At 46.9% G+C, this 26,234-nt stretch overlaps 1 protein-coding gene across 6 annotated transcripts in view; it reads right to left on the bottom strand.

Annotated features, from left to right (window-relative positions):
- The window catches only part of LOC142572053 (uncharacterized), a 66,443-nt gene that overhangs the window by 28,448 nt on the left and 11,761 nt on the right, over positions 1-26,234 (bottom strand). For 5 of the 6 annotated variants that reach the window (XM_075680866.1, XM_075680862.1, XM_075680864.1 and 2 more), the window contains 7 exons: positions 23,960-24,062; positions 22,595-22,770; positions 19,702-19,878; positions 14,185-14,316; positions 13,109-13,202; positions 12,206-12,472; positions 11,537-11,833 (listed from right to left, as the gene is read on the bottom strand). In XM_075680866.1, the coding sequence (XP_075536981.1) occupies positions 11,537-11,833; positions 12,206-12,472; positions 13,109-13,202; positions 14,185-14,316; positions 19,702-19,878; positions 22,595-22,770; positions 23,960-24,062 (1,246 nt within the window). The remainder of the gene's footprint in view (positions 1-11,536; positions 11,834-12,205; positions 12,473-13,108; positions 13,203-14,184; positions 14,317-19,701; positions 19,879-22,594; positions 22,771-23,959; positions 24,063-26,234) is intronic. The other variant, XM_075680867.1, reaches the window with a different exon arrangement.

Raw genomic sequence — 26,234 nt, forward strand, 5'->3', positions numbered from 1 at the left:
ATGACACCTTGTTTTTCCATCTGGTCCAGCTCCTCCTTTACCTGGTTGTACAGAGGAATGGGAATTCTGCGAGGTACACTGAGAGCAAATGGCCTGGCATTTGGCTTGAGTCGAATAGTGTACTCCTCCCCTACAGTACCAAGCCCTTCGAAGATGTCCTGGCCAGGAGTTGCGTCGCTTGCAGAGCTAGCTTGCTTTTCAGGTCGCTGTGCGGCGTCGATGAACTTCACGACTCCCAATGCGAGGATAGCAGGGTAGCCTAGTAGAGGTGTAGACTGCGAAGGCATGACGTACACTGACTGTACACAGGTGCGGCTCTTCCACTCCAACGTAGCTGTGAATTGGCCTGTTACTTTCAAAGGGCAATTTCCTGGACCGGTGAGAAGACCCTCCGGTTTTTCGAGTCGCGACGGTACTCCTGAAAAAGTGCTTGGAATGACGGTAACTTCTGCTCCTGAGTCGACCTTGAATTTGAGTGGGACTCCATTCACGTGGACCCAAACAAACTTAGCCTTTGCCTCTTGACTGCTCTTGACAGCATGCATCTCGATGGCATGTGACTGTCGGCTTTGCGTGCGCTGTTTGGCTAAGCAAACTGCTTCGAAGTGTCCTTTCTTTTTGCAAAACTTGCAAACAGCTTTTGTGGCAGGACAAAATTTCCGCTGATGCTCATCTCGTCCGCAGAAGTGACACGATCTGTGCGCGCCGGCGAGGAGCGTTTCTCTTGCTGCCGACGCTTGATTACGTGACGGCCTTCTCGTTGGCCTGTGTTTCGCTACGTCAACGGCGACTGGCCCAGATAACTGGCTTTCCCGTTCACGTTTTTCTCGTTCCGCATCTTCGTGCAGCCTTGCATGCAGAAGTGTTTTATCGAGCGTCAAGTCAGAAGTACGGCAGAGTTGCTCCGATAACCTGCTATCCAGCAGACCAACAATAAATCGGTCTCGAACGAGCCTGTCCTCAACGGACGCTGAGCCGTAGTTGCATCTTTTTACCATGTTTCGCAACGCGGAATAAAAGGCATCGACGCTCTCGTCTTCTTGCTGCGTCCGCTTGTGAAAACGATAACTCTCGTGAACTTCGTTTAGCGGATGCACGAAATACGAGGTGAACTTGCTTTTAACAACGCTGTACGACTGAACTTCTTCGGCCGACAAGTTGAAAGACGCCAGCACGCGTCGACCTTGAACACCCATGCAATAAAGAAGCGTTCGTACACGAACCTCGTCGGTAGCTTGGTGCAATCCTGTAGCGTAGGCATAGTCCTCGAACTGCTCAATCCAGGTAGACCATGCACTTGGGTCGGCGAAGTCGAAGCTCGATGGCTGCTGCAGTCCAGGTACCCCGGCAAACACAGCGTCCGGCTTGTTCGCCATTAGAGAGAGCGAACGGCGACCACTTCTGACACCATGTACGATGTGGGGTGCTGACAGACGCTAGCCGCGTCTACGCAAGTGACTCGGAGCCGCCTTGACCGAACGAATGCTCACACCTTTATTCCACAACCACATATATAGAACGCATGGCGCGTAGCGCCCTCTACAATTACTGTCATATACACTGGTTGGTTTGGTTACAACCTGAGGCCGAATCTCGGCCAAAGTTAAGTATGTACGCGACCGTTACTGAGTAGTTGAGTGACTTGGATTGGTGCGGCGCTTCAAACCGAACACTTGCAGCATAATCTAAGTGAACGATTTCTTGTATGGTTTCGGAATGGCCACATTGAAGTCGCCAGCAATGACCACAGGGGTGGCGTCATCACGGCTAAACCATGCAGAGTGCGTGGTCATGAACCTTTCGATATCACACTTAGGTGTGCCTGGAGATATATGGAAAGTTGAAATCACAATGCCGTCTTTAGTTTGTACGGCACAGACATCCCCACATTCGGTGGCATTAACTAGCTCAGATCGACCTCTCTGTCTTTCCTGTCAATAAATTCTATCTCCTGTTCTTTGCACATATGGTAACGCCTCCTGCCCGTGAGTCCATGTGATGTTCAAAAAGAATTCCAGTATACCCGTGGACTTGAAACAATGCATCTTGATTAATTATTATTATTATTATTATTATTATTATTATTATTATTATTATTATTATTATTATTATTATTATTATTATTATTATTATTATTATTATTATTATTATTACTACTATCATTATTATTATTATTATTATGAGTAGTGCTTGAAGCCTGCTTCACCTCCGCTGTGTATCAGTCCGGCATTGCACTATCTACGGGACCGGCGCATGCTCATTCCTTATATTGTTGACGCACTGACACGAAAAATACCTGGGTACCTAGCCATATACAGCTTCACCGTAATACGAACTGCAACTCCATGTTCTGCAGAAGGTCAATACAGGTTCCGTAATTAGAGTCCTCTTGACTTCACTTGCTGTAGTCATCACACCGATCATTCCGGAGGCCAGACCATCAGAACAAGGGCTGTCTGATGTGTTGTGCGCTAAGGCAGTGTAGCAACACATGGTGCACAACGGTTTCTTGTGCCTGGCACATGCAGTTGAGGAGGATGGCACCGTCTATGACGAAGACCTTGCTCTTTAAGGTGACAGCAGGGTTGAGGGCAATGCCAGCCCAAACCTCCTCTGACCTCCACCCTTGGGAGATTGCGGGGCAGGGAACGTGCACACCGGGCTATAAGAGCATATTTTAGGAGTGGATTCTTTGGGACTAGGAAAGGAGTAAATAACTGTGGCACATGTCTTTGTTAAAGAGATTTCCCTGGTTAGGAAAAAGTCGTCGGTGTCCAGAGAGTATCATGCATCCCTGCCGCGGATTGGCATAAAAAAAGAAAGAAAAAAAAGAAAAGAAAAACATTTGTGGATTATTCCAAGTTACACCAAGGAAATTTTTCAGACTGCTTTAATGAACACTGCTGAAAGACAAAGTCACATGTTAGATGGAGAGGAAGAATAGTAAAGATGAATAATCTGATTTGAAAAGTAAAAAAGGAATTCTTGGCCATTTAGCTGCAAATGCGAGAGAAAAACGTTAGAATTATGTCACACCATTACGTCGCACTTATCTGAGGTACCGGATCTATGGTTTAGATCTTTGAATCTAAACCGCGTTCACCCCATTTCAAACTGTTGCTCAGAGAGAGAGAGAGAGAAAGAGGCAAATGAGAGAAAGCCAGGGATGTTAGGAGCCCACTGGACGCACGTCCTGGCTCTTCGGAGAACGAAGAGCAACTGGCAGACCCTAGTGAGTTGCACTATATATATATATATATATATATATATGTATATACATATATATATATATATGCAGTCCAGTATAATGTGTGGTAATATTTATTTATTTATTTATTCAAACGAACCTTACAGGCACTATGGCAGCGTATAAAGTAAGTTATTAAATCATTTCTTTCTCATTAGGAAAAGAGCACCGAGAGGGAGGGCACCAAACTTGACCTGAGCAAGCAAAAGTTCAAAGAGGAAATGCGGCAACGCATTTTCGTGAAGGAGAACCCGCGCATTCCTTATTTATTTAGATGCGAAAACATGAGCAGCATCCAAGTGTTGCACCGCGAAGCTCGAAGCCATGGACCGTGAGCAGGGCGACATTGGGGACTCCTTGAACTCCACGCCGAAGTCTTCTGGGGATGCTCCAGCCAGTTCCCACGTGCCAACACCAGCGCCACCGCGGAAGCGCCTGCCCTCGTCTGCCAAGGAGGAGGACTTTGACGTACGCCGTGCCGTTCTGTCCTCGTCCAATGAACAGCTCAACCGTACACAGCCGTGGGATGTTTTGGTGGACACTTCGAAATATTCCATTCCCAGGTCGGTTCAGGAGTTTGCCAACCGGATCCAATCGAACGTGAACCGTTTCCGCAGCAACTACGGCATTCTGTTCGTCGTCATCTTGACGGGCTACGTCATGTCTAGCCTGGAGCTCATGGGGAGCGTCCTGGTGGTGGCTACAGTGTGGATCGTGCTCAAGCTTCACGAGTACGATGAGACTGCGGCCGTGTGGGGCACGAGGCTGGTGCTCAGCAAGAACCACAGGCTGGCCTCGACGGCGTTTGTGGCGTCGGTTCTCCTCTATGTCGCAGACTTCTGGTCCGCCGTCATGTGGACCCTTGGGGTTACCACGGAGATTGTAATGGTCCACGCCACTCTGTATATATACTGGGCTTCACTCCTCCAAGAAGCTCTGCAACAAACTGCCAATCATTCCCGAGGAAGGTGAAGGGTCGCCTTGAGAGATGAGGAACTGGACACCTGTACGAATTTGCCTGCGGCAAGCATTGCATTTGGCAGGGCTGACGCCACGGGTTTTCCGAATAAAGTTCCATCAGTAGCTTTTGTGTACTTTCTGACATTATCATTGCGAGATCCCGAGGCGCATTCACGCTGCCGCCGTTGCCGTGCTCTCCAGCTCGCGGCACAAGCGTGACTCGTGCACGAAAGGTTAAAGGGCCTCCACAGACACGAGTGCGTTTGTATGCGAAAATGACGAAGGAAAGTCGACGTGCCGTCGACGGCTACACTCAATCGCCTCGGTGGCGGAGCAAGGGCAGTGTTCTACCTTTCGCTAAAGACTTGAGCGTTCCTGCAAAGCGGCCGTCTTTGTGCTTTGGTGTGAGCAGGAAACGTCCACATAATGTGGCTCATATTTCATTAGGCGCCCACAAACGTCAGTGGTGTGCCGTCATGGATTCATGGATTCATGGATAAATTCATGGATTCATGGATAAATAAATAAATTCATGGAAATAAATTCATGAAATAAATTCATGGATTCGCACCAACTAGCCCGCCAACGCATTGTGTGCCGTCGGTCTGATGTCGTGCACCATTGAGGAGCCACGCTTTCAACGCCAGTGGCAGCGCTTATCGCGCCAGCGTTGTGAGACACCTGGCGGCTATCAAGCCTGTGTTCCTTCTTCGCAGCCCTTGCGAGCTGCTAGCGACATGTCGCACCTGCTTATAGTTGTTACGCAGTCCGAGAAGTTGGAGCGCAACGCGAAACCTGGGGCACTATAACGTAAAACTGTTCCAAACTTTTCCGTTCCAATTCTGCAATCTGCCCTCCGCGATTGGCCGAAAACTTTTTTGGACCACCCCCACTTCACCTGTCTGTCACGCGACACCACGAAAACCGCGATAGCTCCCCATCTGATATGATGTGTGCACACTGATTATGCATGATTTGGCCGAACAAAAGAAAAATAGTTATTTCTGATTCCACGCCTTTTCGCCATTAGCCCTCGGCAATTGGTGAAAAGTTTTCGGGCTGCATCCACTTCACCTGCCTGTCATGCGATGTCACAAAACCGCAAAAATTCACCGCGTCAAAGTGACGTTGCCGAACAAAACTGAATTTTCTTCTGAATAGCCGCAGGCTGCCCCGTTCCGAAAGAAATAAAAGATGGCTGCCGCCGATAGCTCAGGCACTGGCTACTCGCACCTGCCGGAGAGCATGGGTTTGTTTGCGTATAATAAAGCTTTTTGCGTAGCCGTGTAACGTTTTCGAGCACTTTCGGCACGTTTACGCCCTCATTCTGCCAACTATCCTTTGCTGAGGATCCGTTTCAGCGTCCTTCTTAAGCTTAAGTTGCATGCCACAGCGATTGTCGACCAGCCACCGTAAGCTATGTAAGGGAAAGCGGACCATGCCAAAGACGCCGGCACCACCCTCCTCATTCGGTTATCGATATTCAGTGCAGTGGCTCGGCCCCATCGAATCCCTCTCCACTTCAGCTTGCTCCTTGCCTCTTGTCAACGAGTTAGATAAGACTAGCCGCTCAGTGCAAGCAATGTTACTCGTTTTTCAAGCAAACAAAAGTGACCGCCTATGAACGAGGATTGATTGATTTGATTGGTCTGTTCAGACAACCCTGCGGGTGACCGCCCGATGCTTGCGTCGGCAGTTACGCAAATTTGACGTCTGGAGATTGGAATAAAAACATATTGGAACAGTTTTACGCTAATGGGTCGCTAATTTTGCTTTACTTTTTTCGAAGACCTTTTTTAGGCGAGTTATCACCACTTCTCCGTGTCGGGCATTCATTTTAGTGCGATAAGTACATACATACATACATACATACATACATACATACATACATACATACATACATACATACATACATACATACATACATACATACATACATACATACATACATACATACATACATACATACATACACACATACACACATACATACATACATACATACATACATACATACATACATACATACATACATACATACATACATACATACATACATACATACATACATACACGGTGCTGAATATTTCGCTGCGCGTGTTCCCAAAAAGATTTGGCGCCCACAGCAGCACAGCAGCACTCTTCTTGCTCAAATTTTGCAGAACGATTGCAATATGCCATCGACTTCGTTTACTATAACTCTTGGCACAGTTAATTGCCTCGTTTTTAAGAAAAAAATCAAATTTGCCTGTGCTTATGGGGAAGCGCGATCTGCTGTCGCGACGGTGAAAGCCTAAACGTGTGTCGCCACGTGCTGTCAGCTGCAGAAAGCAGTGTTTCGGGGAGGGCAGTCACCTGTTCCAGGAGCTGGCAACACGTAGCAGCCCCCCCTTACCCATCCTCCTGAAACGAAATACGAAACATGATACAACTGATGAGTTCGGGGGAGGTGAGGATACCATGAATGAGTTTGAAGTGTAATGGTTGGTCAGCGCGATTGCGCCGGCAGCTCAGTAAGAGCAATGACAATAATCCAAGAGTGCTAGGACAAAGTCCAATTTATGTGTTAGCAAAGCGGTGATAACATATGCTTAGGAAATTTTTCTGAACTCGATCTATCGGAAGTCAGCTAGAATTGCTGCTGTCGTTGTTGCCCCAAAATATGGATCTTACAGCTTGTACAGTTACCACGGTGATAGATGGCGCTATAGTTAAATATTTTTCTTCTCTATACTGACGCTGTGGTTCTGCAACACGGCCACCAAACTGACTAATCGTTTCGAAGGGTATGGGAAATGACTTTTACAGCTTCGCTGTAATTTATGTGCTGGTTGTTCACGTTGGCACACAGCTGTGAATGTTTTTTTATTTGTGCCATCACAAATGTCGCCAATGCCGCATCCTATATCACAATATTGTTCAATTTATGCCGAGCTAATTATTGAGTGGTACTTTGTACAATGGCATGCTTGTTGTGACACCTGAGATACAGTGCGTTCGAAAAAGTTATATGCCTATTTTCACGGCTTTCTGAAGAAACTATACATCTCAAAAAGTTGGTATGTTGAGTTATATGCAGGAAACTGCTGCAATGCCTGCGTGAAATAATCTCTTAGTGAAAATTATTAAACCCCCCATTTCAGCCTCTTAGAGGCGGCATACGAAACGCTTAAAGTTTCCCCGCTTCTCTGGAGGACTATATATTGCGAAAATTGGGTGGATGTTAGGGGTTAAGTTTGAAATGTGTAGGTCAATTGTGTGCTTTAAAATAATTACTGAATACACATTTTCTCCCAATTCTGATATACGATTCGAGGAGTGTAGTTGGTTTTTTTGGTCTCCTCTGTGAACTTTGTTGAAGTGAAACGCAAGCTGTGTGGGGAGGGGGGGGGGGCATACGATAAATATTAGCTGCAGCTTAATTACAACAGTTGTATAAAATTATTCAAGCACTTTATGGCGTCATACTGCCATTGCCCGTAATGTTTCTGTGTCCCCTACCCCCCCCCCCCCCCGAGACTGTGCATGATGCAGAGTTCAAGCTCTAAAAAAATGCGGGACAAGATAAATGTGATGCGTGCCTGAAGTTTCACGTTCTCTTTAAGGCATTTGACAGGCTACATGAGAGTAATACTGTATCGGTCATGACCAGATGTACTCGAAGCATGGGCAGACCGACTTCTTTGCTGTTGTTTCTTCATTTATGTGTAAACAGAGTCAGGGCAAAAATACATGCGCAGTGATCGCTTTTCAGAACTATTCTGAAATGAGCCTTATGAATGTTTTTGAAAAAAAAAAGAAATAGAGACCCGTTCTAGAGAAGGAGCTTGGGTTCTAGAGAACCCAAGCTTCTTGATGAGCCTTCATATTCCCAACAAGAACAATTCGCTGTAGAACAGCGTGAGACATGTCTAGAGTGGTCGAGGGGCCGGCCGATGATTCCTCAAGCGTGCACAGCAGCTATCTGCTGGTTTCCAGGCCTCTTCCACATCACAATGAGTGATCAAGCGGCTTGACGATGGGCAGTCTTATTGAGGTGTCGGCTTGTACTTCACAGCGCAGCTCTTACGCACTCGTTCCGGCGCTGAGTACCGGCCTCGGCATCGGTGTGACCAGCAGAACGAACGAGCGGAACACAGCGGATGATGAAAGACGGCGGCAGCGAAGAGAGCGTGAGGAGGAAAGCGGAGGAGGAGAGTATGGCTAAAGAGTGAGGAGGAAAGTGGAGTGCCGCACGAGACATGCATCACGGCGGCGACCAATTACGAGATGGCGCCATAGTAGCGAGCACCGCCACCCAGTCACCGATGACGTCATTAATAAGGCATGCGGCGAGCGCGTCCACCGATACCATATATGGAAAGGAAGCGCTGGAGGGCGCTTTGCATCCACTGCGCATGCTCTGCATCACCTGCGCCTCCGCCGCTTTCCCGCTTTCTTAAGCCACGTGTTCACACTTTCTGAGCAATGAACGAAACAACCGGCGACATTCAAAACACCTGATGAGCTGCGCTCAAATTTTTGCACTAGGCAGTGTCGTAATCATCGATGAATTTTTTGTTGCTAAAGACGGCGAGCAGATCGGTCGTGACCGCTGTAGACAAGCATGATTCACATTGTACGTGCTCCTCAAGCGCATAACTGATAGCGTGCAGGACACGGCCTGACTAAGAGCCTCATGTTGCTCGCAGAACCAAGTTGGGCCATAGGCGATGCGGACAACAGGGTAAGCGTGCGGAGCAGGTGGAAGCAAAGTAGCGAGAGCTGTATAGTACTTCTAAGATTCAAGACCTCAAGCCGAATCAAACAGCGTACGTACACGTATATTTTCTATTTCTAATAGTTTGCAAAGAACACTTTGCGTGGCGACGCCGGAAGCGCGTCGCTGGACTCGCTTCGCGCCTTCGGCTCACGCGCCGCCGCCGAGTAACGCGAGCTGCTGCGGCTGCGCAGTCTTCTCAAGGGCGCCCGCGTCTTTTCGTCATCGTCATCGTCGTCGTCGGCCGCATAGCGCTGCGACTTTCCGGAGCGGGCCCCAGGCACCGGGAACGAGCGGAACGAGGACGCCTCGTCACTGCACGTCGCCAGCGGGGCCCGACGCCGATGCGGCTGCAAGCGCTGCGACGAACGACCACTGGCCGCCGCAACCCTGCGCATTCGCAGAGAATTCGCTTTGGGAATGCTGGTCTGACCTGTCGTGTCCAAGTGCAGCCTAGAAGACTTTTTGTTTTAGCGGTAATGTGAAAGGTACGTGGATAATTATCAGCACTACGTACACCCCCCTTCAACCATGAGCACGAGCGTAGTTATGGTTTGTCCGGCTCAGTCTGGTAACCGGTGAGAACTCGTTAACGGACGTAACATATGAGTGCAATTACTCGGTAACGATGTAGTCCCATTCGCGTGCGAGACACCTTTCGTTGATGCCACAGTTATGGGGTGGTGGCGTTTTACTGACTTTCGAGACAAAAGAAAAAAGAACGGCTCTGCGCACACACAGGCACATGCGCATACATACATACATACATACATACATACATACATACATACATACATACATACATACATACATACATACATACATACATACGTACGTACGTACGTACGTACGTACGTACGTACGTACGTACGTACGTACGTACGTACGTACGTACGTACGTACGTACGTACGTACGTACGTACATACATACATACATACATACATACATACATACATACATACATACATACATACATACATACATACATACATACATACATACATACATACATACATACATACATACATACATACATACATACATACATACATACATACATACATACATACATACATACATACATACATACATACATACATACATACATGCATACATTGCTGGTTGAGAAGAACATGACTAAGTCGGACATATTTTCCCCCGGAGATGCCACCTTCAACATGCACTTGTGGTGCTAGAATGTGCTGGTCCCATGCGAGACGACGAAGGAATGACGACAACGCTGTGCGAAGGCGTGAGGACGGCGACATGGCGACAGTAGATGACACCGGTGTGATGACGAGAGGATGATGACGATGGAACGATCACGAAGGCATGGCAGCGACTTGGAGTACGATGCCATGACGATGTCATGACGATGGCATGGCGACGATGTACTGATGACGACAAAGCGATGAAAACACTAGAATCACTAGGACGGAATGACAACGATGGAACCATTCTATATAACAATAGAATGATGACGCCGGCACGATGAAAATGATGTAATGGCAATAGTGTGAAGACGCTGGATTGACGACGACGGCATGACGACAACGGAAAGACGAAGCTGGAATGACGACGCCGGTATGACGATGATGGAACGACTACGATGGAATCATGTCCGCAGTAGGAGCGCGAATGCATGGCCACAACTGTGTGTCGACGACGCAATGACGGCGATGGCATGATAATCGAATGCAGTGATGGCATGATTACAATGACATGACAACGATGGTTTCGTAACGACTGTATCACTACGGACTTACTATGACTGCATGGCTATGAAGGCGTGCCGACGATGCCATGACTAATGACGCTATGATGAAGGCGATACGATGACGCCGGCGCGTCAACGGCGCGTGATGTCAACATGACAATGCAATGATGACGACACAGTGAAAATGGCGTAACTATGACGACGGCACTACAAGAAAAATTACTCGCAGAATTTCCTGTGGGAGTAATCTAAATGATGCGGAAGCATTTGCTACTAATGACCTGCTGTTTGTCGTTGTATGCTGCTGTGTTTGGTATAATTGAGAGAAACGCCGTGAAACAAATTGTGAAACGAAGAACCGCGGTTCCAACACCGAAATGTCAACAGAGACCAGCGTAAGACGATGAAAAGGAGCCGCGCAGTAGCAATGTTCATTCGTGTTAAATGATGGTGCGTTTGGATGATGCCACTGCTTCGCGGAAGGTGAGCCCTCTCCGGTGTATGCTGTACGTGACGTAATTGAACTGTTCTCCGTTCGGCAGACCTCGTACGTAGACGTCGTCAATGACGGCGCCTCTTCTCGATGGGAACCATTATTAACCGTGATCAACCGTACACCGAGGGCGGCTGCGTATGGCGCGGCCACAGGGCCCTATCTTAAAGTGATCTGAGACGAGGGCAGAGTGCGCCGAGTACTGATAGCTTCGTGTGCACTGTGCTCTCGCCGCTTGAAAGCGATCGACATATGGGACGGACGGGTGGTTTTCTCGTTGGCTATGCATAGAAATGCTTCTTCCGCATTTAAAACGAATGATCACAATGGAATGACGCCAAATCGAATCTGACAGATACCTGCGCAGAGACTCCTGCAGCGAAGTGGGCAGTGGCGGCACCTCGCTGCCGTAGCGTGCCGATAGGGCCGATGGTGGCGCCGGACTGGCCATCGCCGAGCGGGGTGGCATTGGCTCGGCGACGCTGGACGAGTCCGGGTACGAGCTGGAGGCGCCCTTGCCAGCCATAAGGCGCCTGACCAGCTTGTTCTGGTAGATGGGCGACGCCAGAGAGGTAAACGCCTGCTGGGCCCACATCACTCGGTTGTGATCCGCGGCACCTCCTCCGCCAGCGCCATCCAGTGATCCCTGGGCGTTTCTGGATTAACAAAAGGGCACGAGTTTATGCCACTACATAAAGAAACAATGCGCGGGACAAAGAAAAAAATGGGGGGGGGGGCGTGGGTAGGGGGGCCGCTCGACGACTGTCGATGTGAAGTTCAATCGGCCCGATGGGATTATTGCACTTCGTGTTGTTCTGCGAAGCTCTCGAGGATGTGAGCAAGATATATCCTTTATCTGCTGAATACAGGGGTTCTTGGAATAAATATGAATAAGGGCACCATATTAGGCACTGAAGAAGCTATGTTTCTTTGCATGAACAGGGAGTCTCTCGCAGAACCAGAATGTCGTAACAGCTTTAACAGCTGAAAAAGAATACCCGGTTCTCTGAAACTAATGGCGAGCTCACCCCCTTAATCCCTTCGGGACGCGGACCCAGTCCTTCATTGGCGGGACGTTGAGGCGGCTGAGCACGTCGCTGTGCGGGTAGCCCCTGGGCACTGCACCGCCGCCTTCGCCGCTGTAACCGCGATAGCGTGACTCAGGTGCATGCTGTGTCGACTGCTGATGTTGCACTGGCGGCTGTTGGCGGCAGCTAGACGCTCCAGGTTCGGCAGCCGGCGCGCCTTCCGCGTCGTTGTCATCGCTGTTGCCCGAACCCGAGCTGGACTCCTTGCTGTTGGCAGCACAGGCAGAAACAAGAATAGCTTCAGGCATAGCTTTATGAACCCTCGCGCTCATTAAAACAAGCAAAAGGAAATTTCAAATGCAAGCTATAGATGATCATTTGATTGCGCGAAATAGCTTTTGTTGACAGTGCAGGATAAGCGCCCACTAAATGGTTGAGAACTCTATTAATAGCCGCGAATGCGAAAAAAAAAATTAATCAGCTGTTTGTGACGTCTGAGAACATTTCCATGTCGGGCCGTTATCCTAAGATAATTGTTTTATGGCAAGCGATATGATGCACATTCTAATTCAGAAGCTGCATCTCTAAATCGCCGTTGAGCTACGACAAAGGCGAGGTTTGCGGATTCCGCATACGACAAGAAATTAGGCCTTCTTAATGATTATCCGCAGAAGGCGCTGCGCAAAACAAATGTTGTAAGTTGTGTGTCTGGTAATTGTGGTATAGGGACGGTAAAAAAAAAGTGATTAGCGAAATTTAATGTGAAAAATGGGCTTCGTTAGTTACATTTATCTGACACCAATCTAATGTTGCTTTAAAGCGGAAAATACATTTTCTAAGCGACAAAACGATTCTAAACTTGCAAACGTAGGAGCATGTAGGTAAAGTAGGCTGGCAAGTTACCGCTTCGAAATCAGCCAGGCAGCCATTCCGACTCCTGCGAGAGCAACGACCGCCACCGGAACGAGCCAGGAGATCCACTCCTGTACCGAGGCACCTGTTGAGAGCCACAAAAGCTACATGCTTCTGACTTCCGTTCGAGTTTACTATACGTTGATTTGTGAGATACACGGATGGAACACAATATAAGAAATATCATAGTGAAGCACTGTGATGGCACCTCGAGTTAAACATTAACTGAAAAGCACTGGAAACAGAAGCAATTACGAAATATGAAAAATGTAGGTACTTCGTTTTGTAGTCTTTCGACGTACTGTACGCCAGAGTAAGTAGAACTGAAGAAATATGAATGTGACAGAGGTTCTATCATTAGTAAAAAAACAGGTATGCACTATCCTTTGTTCAACTATAATAAAATGCCGACTATATTTGCGTAATCCTTTCCAACAGTGCATTTTATTTAGCTCAGAAATATGAATACACAAGTTTATTCTTCGCTCATTATGAGGAAGATGAACAGTGTGGTCATATACAAGAAGTAAAAGGACAATCCTTCAAATTTTATTACACGTCAATCGAATTACTCAGTGACGTAAATACCAAACGCTCACTGGAAAAAAAAAAGTCAGAACCTACAACGCTACTTTGGCGCGACCGTATTAACTTGCATGTCCAATGCGCTATATTACCAGAGGAAGCTAAAAGTGCCAATTTTACCATAGGGGGCGAAATGCCGCGCGTCGTCGAATGGTCGGGCCTATATGCTAGCTGGTGAGATCGCGAAAATTTGCCAGAAGTATGTTCAATGTGGTTGGCGCTATAGAGTTAACTGCCGTATTCAAAAATCTATCGAGTAGCCTTAAATGACGCCTCTTGTGAACGCGCCGAAGAAAATGCGATGACTGTCATAGGCGCGTTTGCGCCAGGCATCATTTAGATCCAGATCAAGCACGGGCTTCAAGTTATGCATTGGTGAATACGGAGGTATAGAGTCGTGAGAGCGAAGATAACGTTTGCGAAAACAGCCGGCCAATGCGCGCACGGAGGGATTAGCCAAGTGTCATGAAGGTGTTGCTCACTGCCGATGCATTCAGCGTGGTCTTTGAGGACGTGGGGAGGTGGGCAGGAACACAACCGGTTGACGCACTCCAGGTACGGGTTGGTGGCCGCACACTCCTCGTTGCTTCGGCATTCGTCAAACAAGTCCTTGGCTGTACGCAACGACACGAACAACGGTTATTGATAAGTCTTCGTTACACACCACAGAAAATTTACGTTATACTGTGCCACTCTTGAAACACTAACCAATGGCAAAAGTAAACTATGTTTGAAAGTTACCGTGAAAGAGTGCTAAATGTCCACAATTAAAAAGACAGCAGTGAAAAACGTTGCTCAGAGCGACAGAAGACTGAGCAAGTTAGTAGACAATCATGGTATGAAAAGGCCGGAGGACAAAACAGGCGTACAAAATAATTTCCTGTGCATGTTCATGTCAATGGAGCTCCAACACGTAAATCAGACACACTAGTCAATCAAATCATAGACAATCATAGGCAATCATAGACATTCATAGACACACCTCAATCAAAGACTAATAAAGAACAAACGATCGTTGGCCGGTGAAACACCGTCTAACATTTAGGTGCACTGGAACAATCACAAACTTACTCCTAAAATTGACTGTAAATAAATTTTGTTCAGAAGTAGAAATGATAGAAAAGTGCGTCTTATGTTGATGACACGTCTATTAGTAATAGAGGTGGGTATGGAAGCGAGCCCTTGGATATCTTGTATAAAGATGGATTGTCACGCCTGAACGCATATCTTTCGAGAGTGTATACAGGTGTTGCCATGATTAACGCGTTGACGCTGCTGTGCCGGGGACATGCCAATATAGTTTTCTTGCCTTCTTTCCTTTGTGCCACTGTACGACCTTTCAGTTAATAGCCGCCGTTCGTGTTGTCCTTTGCGCTACATTGGTGTTTTTATTTTCCAGCCTGCTTCTTTTATACTGTATGCAACTAAATTGGTTTGCTGATGCTTTATGAAATACCATTTGTACTGTTTAGACATCTTGGAGAGAAAGTAATGTAAACAGCCACGGTAGCTCAGCTGTTATGGCGCTGCACTGTTGAGACTGAGATCAGGGATTTCATCCCAGCGGTGCCAGCCGCATTCCGCTGGGGGGGGGGGGGGGGGGGAAGCGTAAAACACTCGAGTATCTTGCATTTGGTGCAACTTAAAGAGCTCCAGGCAGCAAAAGACATTCCGTGGTCTCCCACTACGACGACACTCAAAATCAGATCATGGCGTTAGTACGTGAAGCTCCCGTATCTAATGTAGAAAGCAATGTTTGGCGCCAAATGAAGTAAAACAATGAAGGTATACGTTTCCAATATTCAATGAAAATGTGTTAGTTTGTCTATTTAAAAGATTACGCCGCTCGACACACGAATAACTACAAGGAATCAACCTAAACACGCTGTCATGCATCCCACATGCGCTGTGTAGGTATTTGGTACCACGTGACGCGTCACCTCGATCACGCTGGAATTGCGGCAACTATTTAATGAAAGTGACGCGAAGTACCTTTCCTGCGCACCGACGCGGTTTTCTTTAGAGCTTATGCTTGCAAGCACAGGAGTGCTCAAAAGATATATAACTATATGATAACATGGTCCTGAATAAATAAAGATTAAAATAATTCACCGTCCAAGTTTATACGAGCGAGTATGACCAATAGAAAACTTGTGTCACATAGAACAATATACTATACAAGCGGAAACAGGATATACTGTAGAGCCCGTATTTAAAAAAAAAAACTTATGTGAAGCCAGTTTCTCACGGCCATCGCTTGGACACTTGGTGACACTCACTATAACGAACATTGCGACATGAAGATCGGTGGCGCGCAGTTACGGATGGAGCTTACATAATAGCACTTTTTTGAACTCGGGCTAACAGTCCCATCATGGAGCTTTTCCTTCGCATTCAGGCAAGTTTCAACGACAGCGAAATCCTGCGGTGGAACACACCACCTTGTTAAAGTAGCGCAACGCACAAGTAATTTTATTGATACCTATTATTTTTCGCTGAAGAAATAACTATGTTGTCAGTTATACACAAACGACCGCTAAGATTGATTGTTTTGCTTAGTTCCGGCCATCACACAAAACCTGGCGTCAAGGCTAACGTCCAATTTTAATGCTAAAGCAAGTCTACAGTAGGCATTAAGGCGCCGTTGAGGAAGCTGGAGTGTGGCCTGATCCCGGTGACCAGAACCGGTAACGCACTCCCTCACCAGAGCAGGATTGGCCACCCTGGTGCAGTACTTGGCCACAACCTCCTATGAACACAACAATCAAACCCCGGCCCTCAGTCCCCAGCAGCTGCGAAGCAACTGACCACGGCGGCGGTCAGACCTGCGACGCAGCAGAGGGTGCTAAGAATCACTGGCTCCGGACAGGCCGCCATTGGAATATGAACCTGGCAACGTTTAACGCTAGAACGTTATCTAGTGAGTCGTTAGCGAACGTTATCTAGGCGAGTCTAGCAGTGCTATTGGAGCAATTAGAGGGAAGTAAATGGGATATAATAGGGCTCAGTGAAGTTAGGAGGCCGAAAGAAGCATATACAGTGCTAAATAGCGGGCACCTCCTGTGCTACCGGGGCTTAGCGGATAGAAGAGAACTAGGAGTCGGATTCCTTATTAATAAGAATATAGCTGGTAACATACAGGAATTCTATAGCATTAACGAGAGGGTGGCAGGTCTTGTTGTGAAACTTAATAAGAGGTACAAAATGAAGATTGTACAGGTCTACGCCCCTACATCCAGTCATGATGACCAGGAAGTCGAAAGCTTCTATGAAGACGTGGAATCGGCGGTGCGAGTGAAAACTAAATACACTATACTAATGGGCGACTTTAATGCCAAGGTAGGCAAGAAGCAGGATGGAGACAAGGCAGTGGGGGAATATGGCATAGGCACTAGGAATAGCAGGGGAGAGTTATTAGTAGAGTTTGCGGAACAGAATAATATGAGGATAATGAATACCTTCTTCCGCAAGCGGGATAGCCGAAAGTGGACGTGGAGGAGCCCGAACGGCGAGACTAGAAATGAAATAGACTTCATACTCTGCGCTAACCCTGGCATCATACAAGATGTGGACGTGCTCGGCAAGGTGCGCTGCAGTGACCACAGGATGGTAAGAACTCGAATTAGCCTAGACCTGAGGAGGGAACGGAAGAAACTGGTACATAAGAAGCCGATCAATGAGTTAGCGGTAAGAGGGAAAATAGAGGAATTCCAGATCAAGCTACAGAACAGGTATTCAGCTTTAACTCAGGAAGAGGACCTTAGTGTTGAAGCAATGAACGATTCATGAACGATCATTCATCATTAAGGAGTGTGCAATGGAAGTCGGTGGTAACTCCGTTAGGCAGGATACCAGCAAACTATCGCAGGAGACGAAAGATCTGATCAAGAAACGCCAATGTATGAAAGCCTCTAACCCTACAGCTAGAATAGAACTGGCAGAACTTTCGAAGTTAATCAACAAGCGTAAGACAGCTGACATAAGGAAGTATAATATGGATAGAATTGAACATGCTCTCAGGAGCGGAGGAAGCCTAAAAACAGTGAAGAAGAAACTAGGAATTGGCAAGAATCAGATGTATGCGTTAAGAGACGAAGCCGGCAATATCATTACTAATATTGATGAGATAGTTCAAGTGGCTGAGGAGTTCTATAGAGATTTATACGGTACCAGTGGCACGCACGACGATAATGGAAGAGAAAATAGTCTAGAGGAATTCGAAATCCCGAAGGTAACGCCGGAAGAAGTAAAGAAAGCCTTAGGAGATATGCAAAGGGGGAAGGCAGCTGGGGAGGCTCAGGTAACAGCAGATTTGTTGAAGGATGGTGGACAGATTGTTCTAGAGAAACTGGCCACCCTGTATACGCAATGCCTCATGACCTCGAGCGTACCGGAATCTTGGAAGAACGCTAACATAATCCTAATCCATAAGAAAGGGGACGCCAAAGACTTGAAAAATTATAGACCGATCAGCTTACTGTCCGTTGCCTACAAAGTATTTACTAAGGTAATTGCAAATAGAATCAGGAACACCTTAGACTTCTGTCAACCAAAGGATCAGGCAGGATTCCGTAAAGGCTACTCAACAATAGACCATATTCACACTATCAATCAAGTGATAGAGAAATGTGCAGAATATAAGCAACCGTTGTATATAGCTTTCATTGATTACGAGAAAGCGTTTGATTCAGTCGAAACCTCAGCAGTCATGGAGGCATTACGGAATCAGGGTGTAGATGAGCCATAGGTAAAAATCCTGGAAGATATCTATAGCGGCTCCACAGCCACCGTAGTCCTTCATAAAGCAAGCAACAAAATCCCAATAAAGAAAGGCGTCAGGCAGGGAGATACGATATCTCCAATGCTATTCACAGCGTGTTTACAGGAGGTATTCAGAGACCTGAATTGGGAAGAATTGGGGATAAAAGTTAATGGAGAATACCTTAGTAACTTCAGATTCGCTGATGATATTGCCTTGCTTAGTAACTCAGGGGACCAATTGCAATGCATGCTCACTGACCTGGAGAGGCAAAGCAGAAGAGTGGGTCTAAAAATTAATATGCAGAAAACTAAAGTAATGCTTAACAGTCTCGGGATAGAACAGCAATTTACAATAGGCAGCGAGGCACTGGAAGCCGTAAGGGAATACATCTACTTAGGGCAGGTAGTGACGGCGGATCCGGATCATGAGACGGAAATAATCAGAAGAATAAGAATGGGCTGGAGTGCGTTTGGCAGGCATTCCCAAATCATGAACAGCAGGTTGCCGTTATCCCTCAAGAGAAAAATATATAATAGCTGTGTCTTACCAGTACTCACCTACGGGGCAGAAACCTGGATGCTTACGAAAAGAGTTCTACTCAAATTGAGGACGACACAACGAGCTATGGAAAGAAGAATGATAGGTGTAACGTTAAGGGATAAGAAAAGAGCAGATTGGGTGAGGGAACAAACGCGAGTTAATGGCATCTTAGTTGAAATCAAGAAAAAGAAATGGGCATGGGCAGGACATGTAATGAGGAGGGAAGATAACCGATGGTCATTAAGGGTTACGGACTGGATCCCAAGGGAAGGGAGGCGTAGCAGGGGGCGGCAAAAAGTCAGGTGGGCGGATGAGATTAAGAAGTTTGCAGGGACGGCATGGCCACAATTAGTACATGACCGGGGTTGTTGGAGAAGTATGGGAGAGGCCTTTGCCCTGCAGTGGGCGTAACCAGGCTGATGATGATGATGATGAGGAGGAAGCTGCCACCGTAAATGAATATTGTGCGTGCTGACACGAAAGCAACAACAACAACGAAAAGCGAAATTGTAGCCTGACGCCCTAGTGGAGGGGCTCCGGGTTAATGTTGACCAGCTGAAGTTCGTTTGACGTGCACCCAAATCTCAGTGCACATACGTTTCGCCCCCGTAAACATATGCGGCCACCAGGGCCAGAAATCGAACCCGCGACCTCGTGCTCCGCAACAGAACCCGGCAGTCACCGAGCCTCCACGTACCGGTGACGCAACGCACGACGCCGTTAAAGGTGGCTTCGACGGGACGGTAGAAGGGGCACTGGCAGCGGCCGTGCAGCTCGCGCGCGTGCTTTATGCAGATCTGGCTGGGCGAGCGCCTGCAGTCCCGGTCGTCGTCGCATGTCTCGTGCCGCTCGGGCCGGACCTGCGGACGGGGCCCTGCCGCCGAAGAATGAAGAGGTCAACGCTCGACACCACATGTGGGCAGCCCAGGATGTCGCATACTTTGCTCGTATATATGATGGGGGGACCCTAAAAATAACTGGTATCCTGCTCCTGCGCATCGTGTACTAGTAGTATGAGGCTGCGCAACTAGGGCGCTGTGGGAGCACCTCTCGTGAGTCAGCATGCCAAGTGGCGCCAAGCGACAACGACACGTGTGGTTTCGCTGGCAGTTCTGTGTGTGTATGCTTGTAGTGCACTGGGGACACAAAGAAATGGTAGATTCTCACGGAGACCTTGCGGCGTTGAAGTTTTTTTTTTTACTCTGAAAGAGCGCAGCACAAGCTGTTGAGGTGATGCAAGCAGCCTACAAATAACTTTATTTCAGTAAAACTCAAGTGTGCGAATGGTATTCTTGGTTTAAAAGTGGGGGAACTGTACGTGGAAGATCAGCCCCGTTACGGTCGTTCTTCAAGTGCCTGAAACGAGGACAACATCAGAAAAATCTGTGATCTTATCAGACAAAATCGACGCAGAATAATGGACCAACTCAAAGACTTACGCGAGTTATCCTGCAACTCAATTCAGCGCATTTTGCACGACTATTTGGGGGCGCGACGAGTGGCTGCTAAGTTCGTGTCCAGACTTCTCACCGAGGATCAAAGGAATCGTCATATAGAAGCCTGTCGTATAATCAAGGACACAGTCACGGATGTTCTAGAATTTTTAAACAATATCATCACAGGCGGCGAGTCATGGCTCTACGAGTACTACACCCTGAAAGTACTAAGCAACAGGCAAGTCAATGTAACTCAGCTGCCTCACCTAGCCCGTCAAGTTAAATGGAATTTGAAAGGAACGCTGGTCTGCTTTTTTTTTTTACATCAAAGGGATCACACGTTCAGAATTCGCCCCTTAATACCATACCGTCAACCAACAATTCTATTTCGAGAAGTTCAAACGGCTGCGCATAAGGGCGGCGCGAAAACATCCGGCCTTGTGCAATTCCAGCGAGTGGTCCCGGCATCATGACAATGCTCCCGCGCACACGGCTCTCACGGTTCGCCGATTTTTGGCCTCAACGCACACTACCTCGACCCACGCGCCCAATTCACCAGATTTGGTTCCCGCTGGCTTGTTCCTGTTCCGTCGGATGAAAAAGGAACTCGAAAGGCAAGCGTTTTGGGGAAGTCGACGAAGTCAAACGTAATGTGAGGACGGCGCCAGCAGGTATAGAAGAGGCTGAATTTGCAAGGTGCTTCCAACAATGGGATTAACGTTTGGAGAAGTGAATAAGTATTAATGGAAAGTAAATTGAGGGTGAATAAAGTTGCATTTAAAAAAAAAAAAGTTAATGACCATGCGCTTTATCAGGAAATTCCAGTTATTTTTGGGTCCCCGTATTCTTAGGCATAGAATGGAAGCGTTTTGCTCGATTGCATAGTTGTCGGACACCGCGTAGCAAGGGTGTGCATGCAGTGATTACTCACAGGGTACAACACGTGCTGTTGACTTGGTTTAAAAGGAACTGGTAAGGAACTTAACTGACATGGATGAACAAAATTCTGGCTTAGTATTGATCGAGCTTGGAGCAGGCGCTGCATTCACCAAGGTTCTACGATTGCATTCAGAAAGTTTCTCGGGCAGAGACCTATCTTAGCTTGCGGATGCGGTCTTTCATACTGTTTCGTGCCCAACATCATAATTGGCTGGAATAGGTTCTTGTGAACTGATTTAGTGTAAAAATGCTTTCAGTAGATGGTTGTCCTCACTCGCAACGATTGCTTGCCGTTGGCCGGTGGGTCCTTTAACATTATGTTCGCTAATATCATTGGCTGGAATATGTTAAGAGCCTATAATATGTTAATAGTTAAATGTTAATATGTTAATATGTTGGAATATGTTGAAGCGTCACTAAACCGCAGTGCATACCCCTTCCTTCGCTTCCTGACTAGAATGGGTGCGAGCTTTTGGCTACCGCCTGAACGTTGCGCTTACATGCATGCGAAACCACACCTGCGTGAAAGTGATACACAGATATACATGTACGCATTCTGATACGCCACCAGTCAGCTGGTGATCGAGGTGGCTAGTTCAAGTGTGACCTAATGCGGTAGTAAATATGTTTCACCCTGTGCGCTACAGACTGTATGAGTGCCTGATTGTGCGTGTAGCGTATAGTACGCACTTGCTTTTTTTTTTATCGCTAATTCCTCGATCTGATTTCTCAGTGCGTTAGAACACGGGGTGCGTTGTCTAAAAAAAGCGGGCTTTGCAATCCACGGTGAAGTATTTGGCATTCATATAGATCAAAACGAAGAGTGGAAGTGACAAGCATTTCAGGGTTACTGGTTTCTAGCAGAAGCGCGTCCTTTACTTTTCAAGCGAAGCTTGTATTGCCGCACTCGTGTCGGTGTTGGTGTTGCCGTACCAAAAAACCCAAGCCGCCCGCAAATAAAAATTACTGGTCGGGCGGCGGATTTGAACCACCAACACCCGGGTTGCGTGACCACCGCGCTAACTGACTCAGCTGCTGTCGGTTTGTCACGCGCTACCTTTGAAGCGTGGTTTTACATGCATGAAGAAGTGTACTTAGCAGAGTGTGGGTGTAGGCGAGTTGGTGATTCATGGTTTTGGGAAGTTACCGCCAGCAATACACGAGACTTGAAGTAGGGAACAAGCCGCTTCGTGTTGAAATCAGTGGCTTGCGTACCTCGAGTGACCGCTGCCTTCTTCCTCAGTATCCTGTTGTAGTAGTTCTGGCCCATGTGGTCGTCCTCCTCTCCTGCGGCCATCTTAGAGCCCTTCAAGTCGTCGTCGACTCGAAAGGCGTTCATCCCTCTGAGAGGCTCGTCCAGAACAACCTCGTAATGGCCACCCCGCTCATCGCTGTGAATAAACGAAGAAACATATCAATCACGCTCCTTGTAAAGTGTCCGTATCGGGCAGTTGGATCTCTATTAATTTTACGCGCTTGCTATTTTCCACATGGTCCGCTTAGCACTGGTTCCACGTAGTGGCAGTAATTTCTTGAGCTTGATTTTATAACTTCAGGAGACTTTATAAAAATTTGCCGTGTCCTGTTCGTAAGCGCCATGCTTCGTCGCATCTTTTTTTTTTCTGTGTGGCTATCGAGGCGTAGAAAATTCTATAAGGAGGTTTTCTTACCCTGAATTTGGTTATATGTCCAACTGGAACTATTTGAAGAGATGTCGTACAAAAAAAAATATCGACATCCAAATTTGCAAGACGTTTCTTACGTAAATGTTTGGGAAGTGGGATCTTTGATTATCGTTTACCGCAGCGGTCGTCCCGCCATCATTCCAGTCGCTATCATGAGTAGCAGGCGTCCGTACGCCGGCCAATGAAAGAGAGTCTTGGCATTAAGTTCAGACATGACAACATGTTCTGTAAGAAAACATATTGCGCCAGGACATCCATCGTGATGCATATAGGGAACATCACAGAAAAAACAACGAGATGAACGAGGCAACAATGAACAAGAGATTTATTTTGTACTTACTGTGACAGTTTCATTGTGGACATCGGGTTGATCCAATAACTAGCTCTGTACTCCGTGCCCTAACATTTGTGCCATAACGGTTACAGTTTGTTATATTTCGAGTGCAAATTGAAACAAAACTCTGCCATGATAGCTGACAGAGATATGACAAAACTATGTGGCTTGCTATCATCTTTCAGTATAATAAACGCATTAGTCTATCTAAAGCATTCATTATATTAAATTCACAAGAACTTACGATGAAATAATCAGATAAAATTAACGCTGTTAGTTATTACTTGGTAGTAACGGTTTGTGAGGATAATGGGCAGTGCAACTTTGACATGACTTAGAGGTTGCACAAAGACACAGCTGGAAGCCACGTGTGAGCAACTCATGCAGCCGATGCGTCAAGAAAAGAAACATGTGAGGATCTGTATAGCCTAACCGACCTGTGAGTGGTCGGCTAGGTTTGGACGATTCGCCGTTGAGGTACAACAGGAAAGAGAAATCTATGATATCTTGCGCTATATGCAAGGTTGTGTTCACGGAGAGAAGGGGTGTGCTTTGTCTTACCCATGGAATCGTAGCAGCGATGGCGTCGCATTCTGCACAGGCAAGGCGTGGAGGCGGTGCAGAAGCACCAGGCACGCACACAGCCTCCCTACAAGAAGCATGCCTGAAAGTGGAACACGATGATATTGACATTCATGCAAACCAGAAAGGCCGACGACGCTGAGAGACAACGGTTCTTTTCCGTTCCTCACAAAACCACCACAGATAACTAAATCAGTTTAGCCATACAAGTACAGTTATGTTATACACGGTATGTCTGAGAGCGAAGTGCGGGAATGGGGCAACGCTAGGCAGCGCTCGCACACCGTTGCCGCTCCGAATCATGTGCTCAGTCGTAGGACAAAACATGCTTTGTTTAGTAAGTCCACTGGCCAAGTAAAAAAAACGTGCTAGAATTCAGAGGTAAACGAATTATCCCATGGTGTGTCAAGGAAGGATTCGAACGCAGCGTAAACAGCGTCCTATGTAAGCTCTGTCTCACCAACATCCTTGCGGTATGGCGAAGGCTAGGGCTCCTGTCAGCAAATGCAGTAAAGAGCGCCGGCTACGGGTTCCGCAAAACTGGGAGGAGGGCTCGGGCATTGTTGGTGCTGTAGTGATCCACCCGCAAGCTTCCATTTAGCCGGCGTCGCGCAATCAGTGGTATATAGACAACAGAGAAGCAATTCAGGGCCGGTATTTTTTAGCGATACCTTTGGTTCACTTTTCTCGTTGGTTCGTGCAATCCATGGCGTTCGTTGCACTACGCGTAATTGGTGAGGCGCAATATAAAATCAATCGATGGATGGATGAATATAACATTATTGCACATCCAACAAGGTTTAACGCGACTCGGGCTCAGGTCTCACACGGGGGAACGTCAAGGTTCTACCTCACCGCCAATCAAGAGATGGAAAAAAGACCTCCTGTCGTTGTTGGAAAGAAGCGAGAGAGGCTAGTCCTTTCTGATGGTCCTCAGCTAGTCCTCAATGACACAAGAAGCTGTTAAGTGAGCGGCGCTGATAAAGAGAGAGGCGTTCCTGCAGAAATACAGGGCAATATTAAAGCACTTTTTTAGTCGCGTAATAAACTTTCAAAAAAGGAAGCAGCGCTTGAACTCGCCTGTTCTAATTTCCGGAGCCCTGGATGAGAAGCGCGTGAGGTTCGTGAGGCTCGCGCGGGGCGTGCGCTTTCGTTTTCTTCACCGCAAGCTTGTTCTTGTTGTTGCTACCTATTGAGATGACGCAACCCACTCTGGGGGATCGGCCATGAATCGTGCTAACAGTTCCTTGACCGCAAGCTGTCCAGCGTTTCATTTCTTCAAAATTTCTCCGAAACTGTGCACTGCCAAATATGGGCAGAGATTTAGCATGCTCCTCAAGGATGTTGGTACTCGCTTTTGAGTGTAATGAAAAACAAGTTAGACGTACAAGAACATGTTTGGTTTCAGTCGATACAACACAGAAAATACGAAAAAATTTTCATAAAAGTGTCACATTTTTGCATATATGGACTCTATTCATTAATCGGAGACGCCATAATGTCGTGCAACTAATCACTAGATGCATCTACCCAACTACCTCCAGCAGTCCTGCACGAGATTCGCCATTTCCCCTCGGTGATTCTTGAAAAATATGGCTCGTAGTCACGAGGGAGCTAGAGAAAGAGAGATAAATACTTTCATGGGGCCTATACATATTAGCACAGCGAAATGGCTAGCATGCTACTGTACACTAATGATTAAAGAAGCATGGGGTAAACTTTAGAGGCTAGGGAATCCCCGAATTTCCACCTTGTCCCAAGACGGTGGCCATTATATATAACTCCATAATTACATAAGAAAGAGTCAATCTGAAAAATAACCTAAAGGGCTCATCGAACCCCCCTTAATATGAACGCTTTGAACTTTGAGACATTCTTGGGTGCTGGGGAAACGCCAATTCTTTTTTGCGCACGACACAGGCACTTCTTATATTTAAGAGGAAGCTTTAGCTCAGGCCCAACTCCGACGCGGCCCATTCCAATACTTGTAAAACGCAAAAACATTTTTCTTAGTTAACTCCTGAATCGATTTTAATGAAATTTGTTACATTTGAGAGAGAAAGTCAAATTATAGCTACTCTTGAAACGTAATTTCGATTTAGGGCCTGAATATTGTGCAAATTTTGACAAATAAAGAAGCACGAAGTTTACACATGAATAGCACTGAATCAAGAACAGTTATTGCGGTTCTGTAAACGGCATCCACAAGATCATTGAAAGCGGACAAATTTGATATGTCACTTTATATCTTACG

This window comes from Dermacentor variabilis, chromosome 2 (genome assembly GCF_050947875.1).
Source record: "Dermacentor variabilis isolate Ectoservices chromosome 2, ASM5094787v1, whole genome shotgun sequence".
NCBI lineage: Eukaryota > Metazoa > Arthropoda > Arachnida > Ixodida > Ixodidae > Dermacentor > Dermacentor variabilis.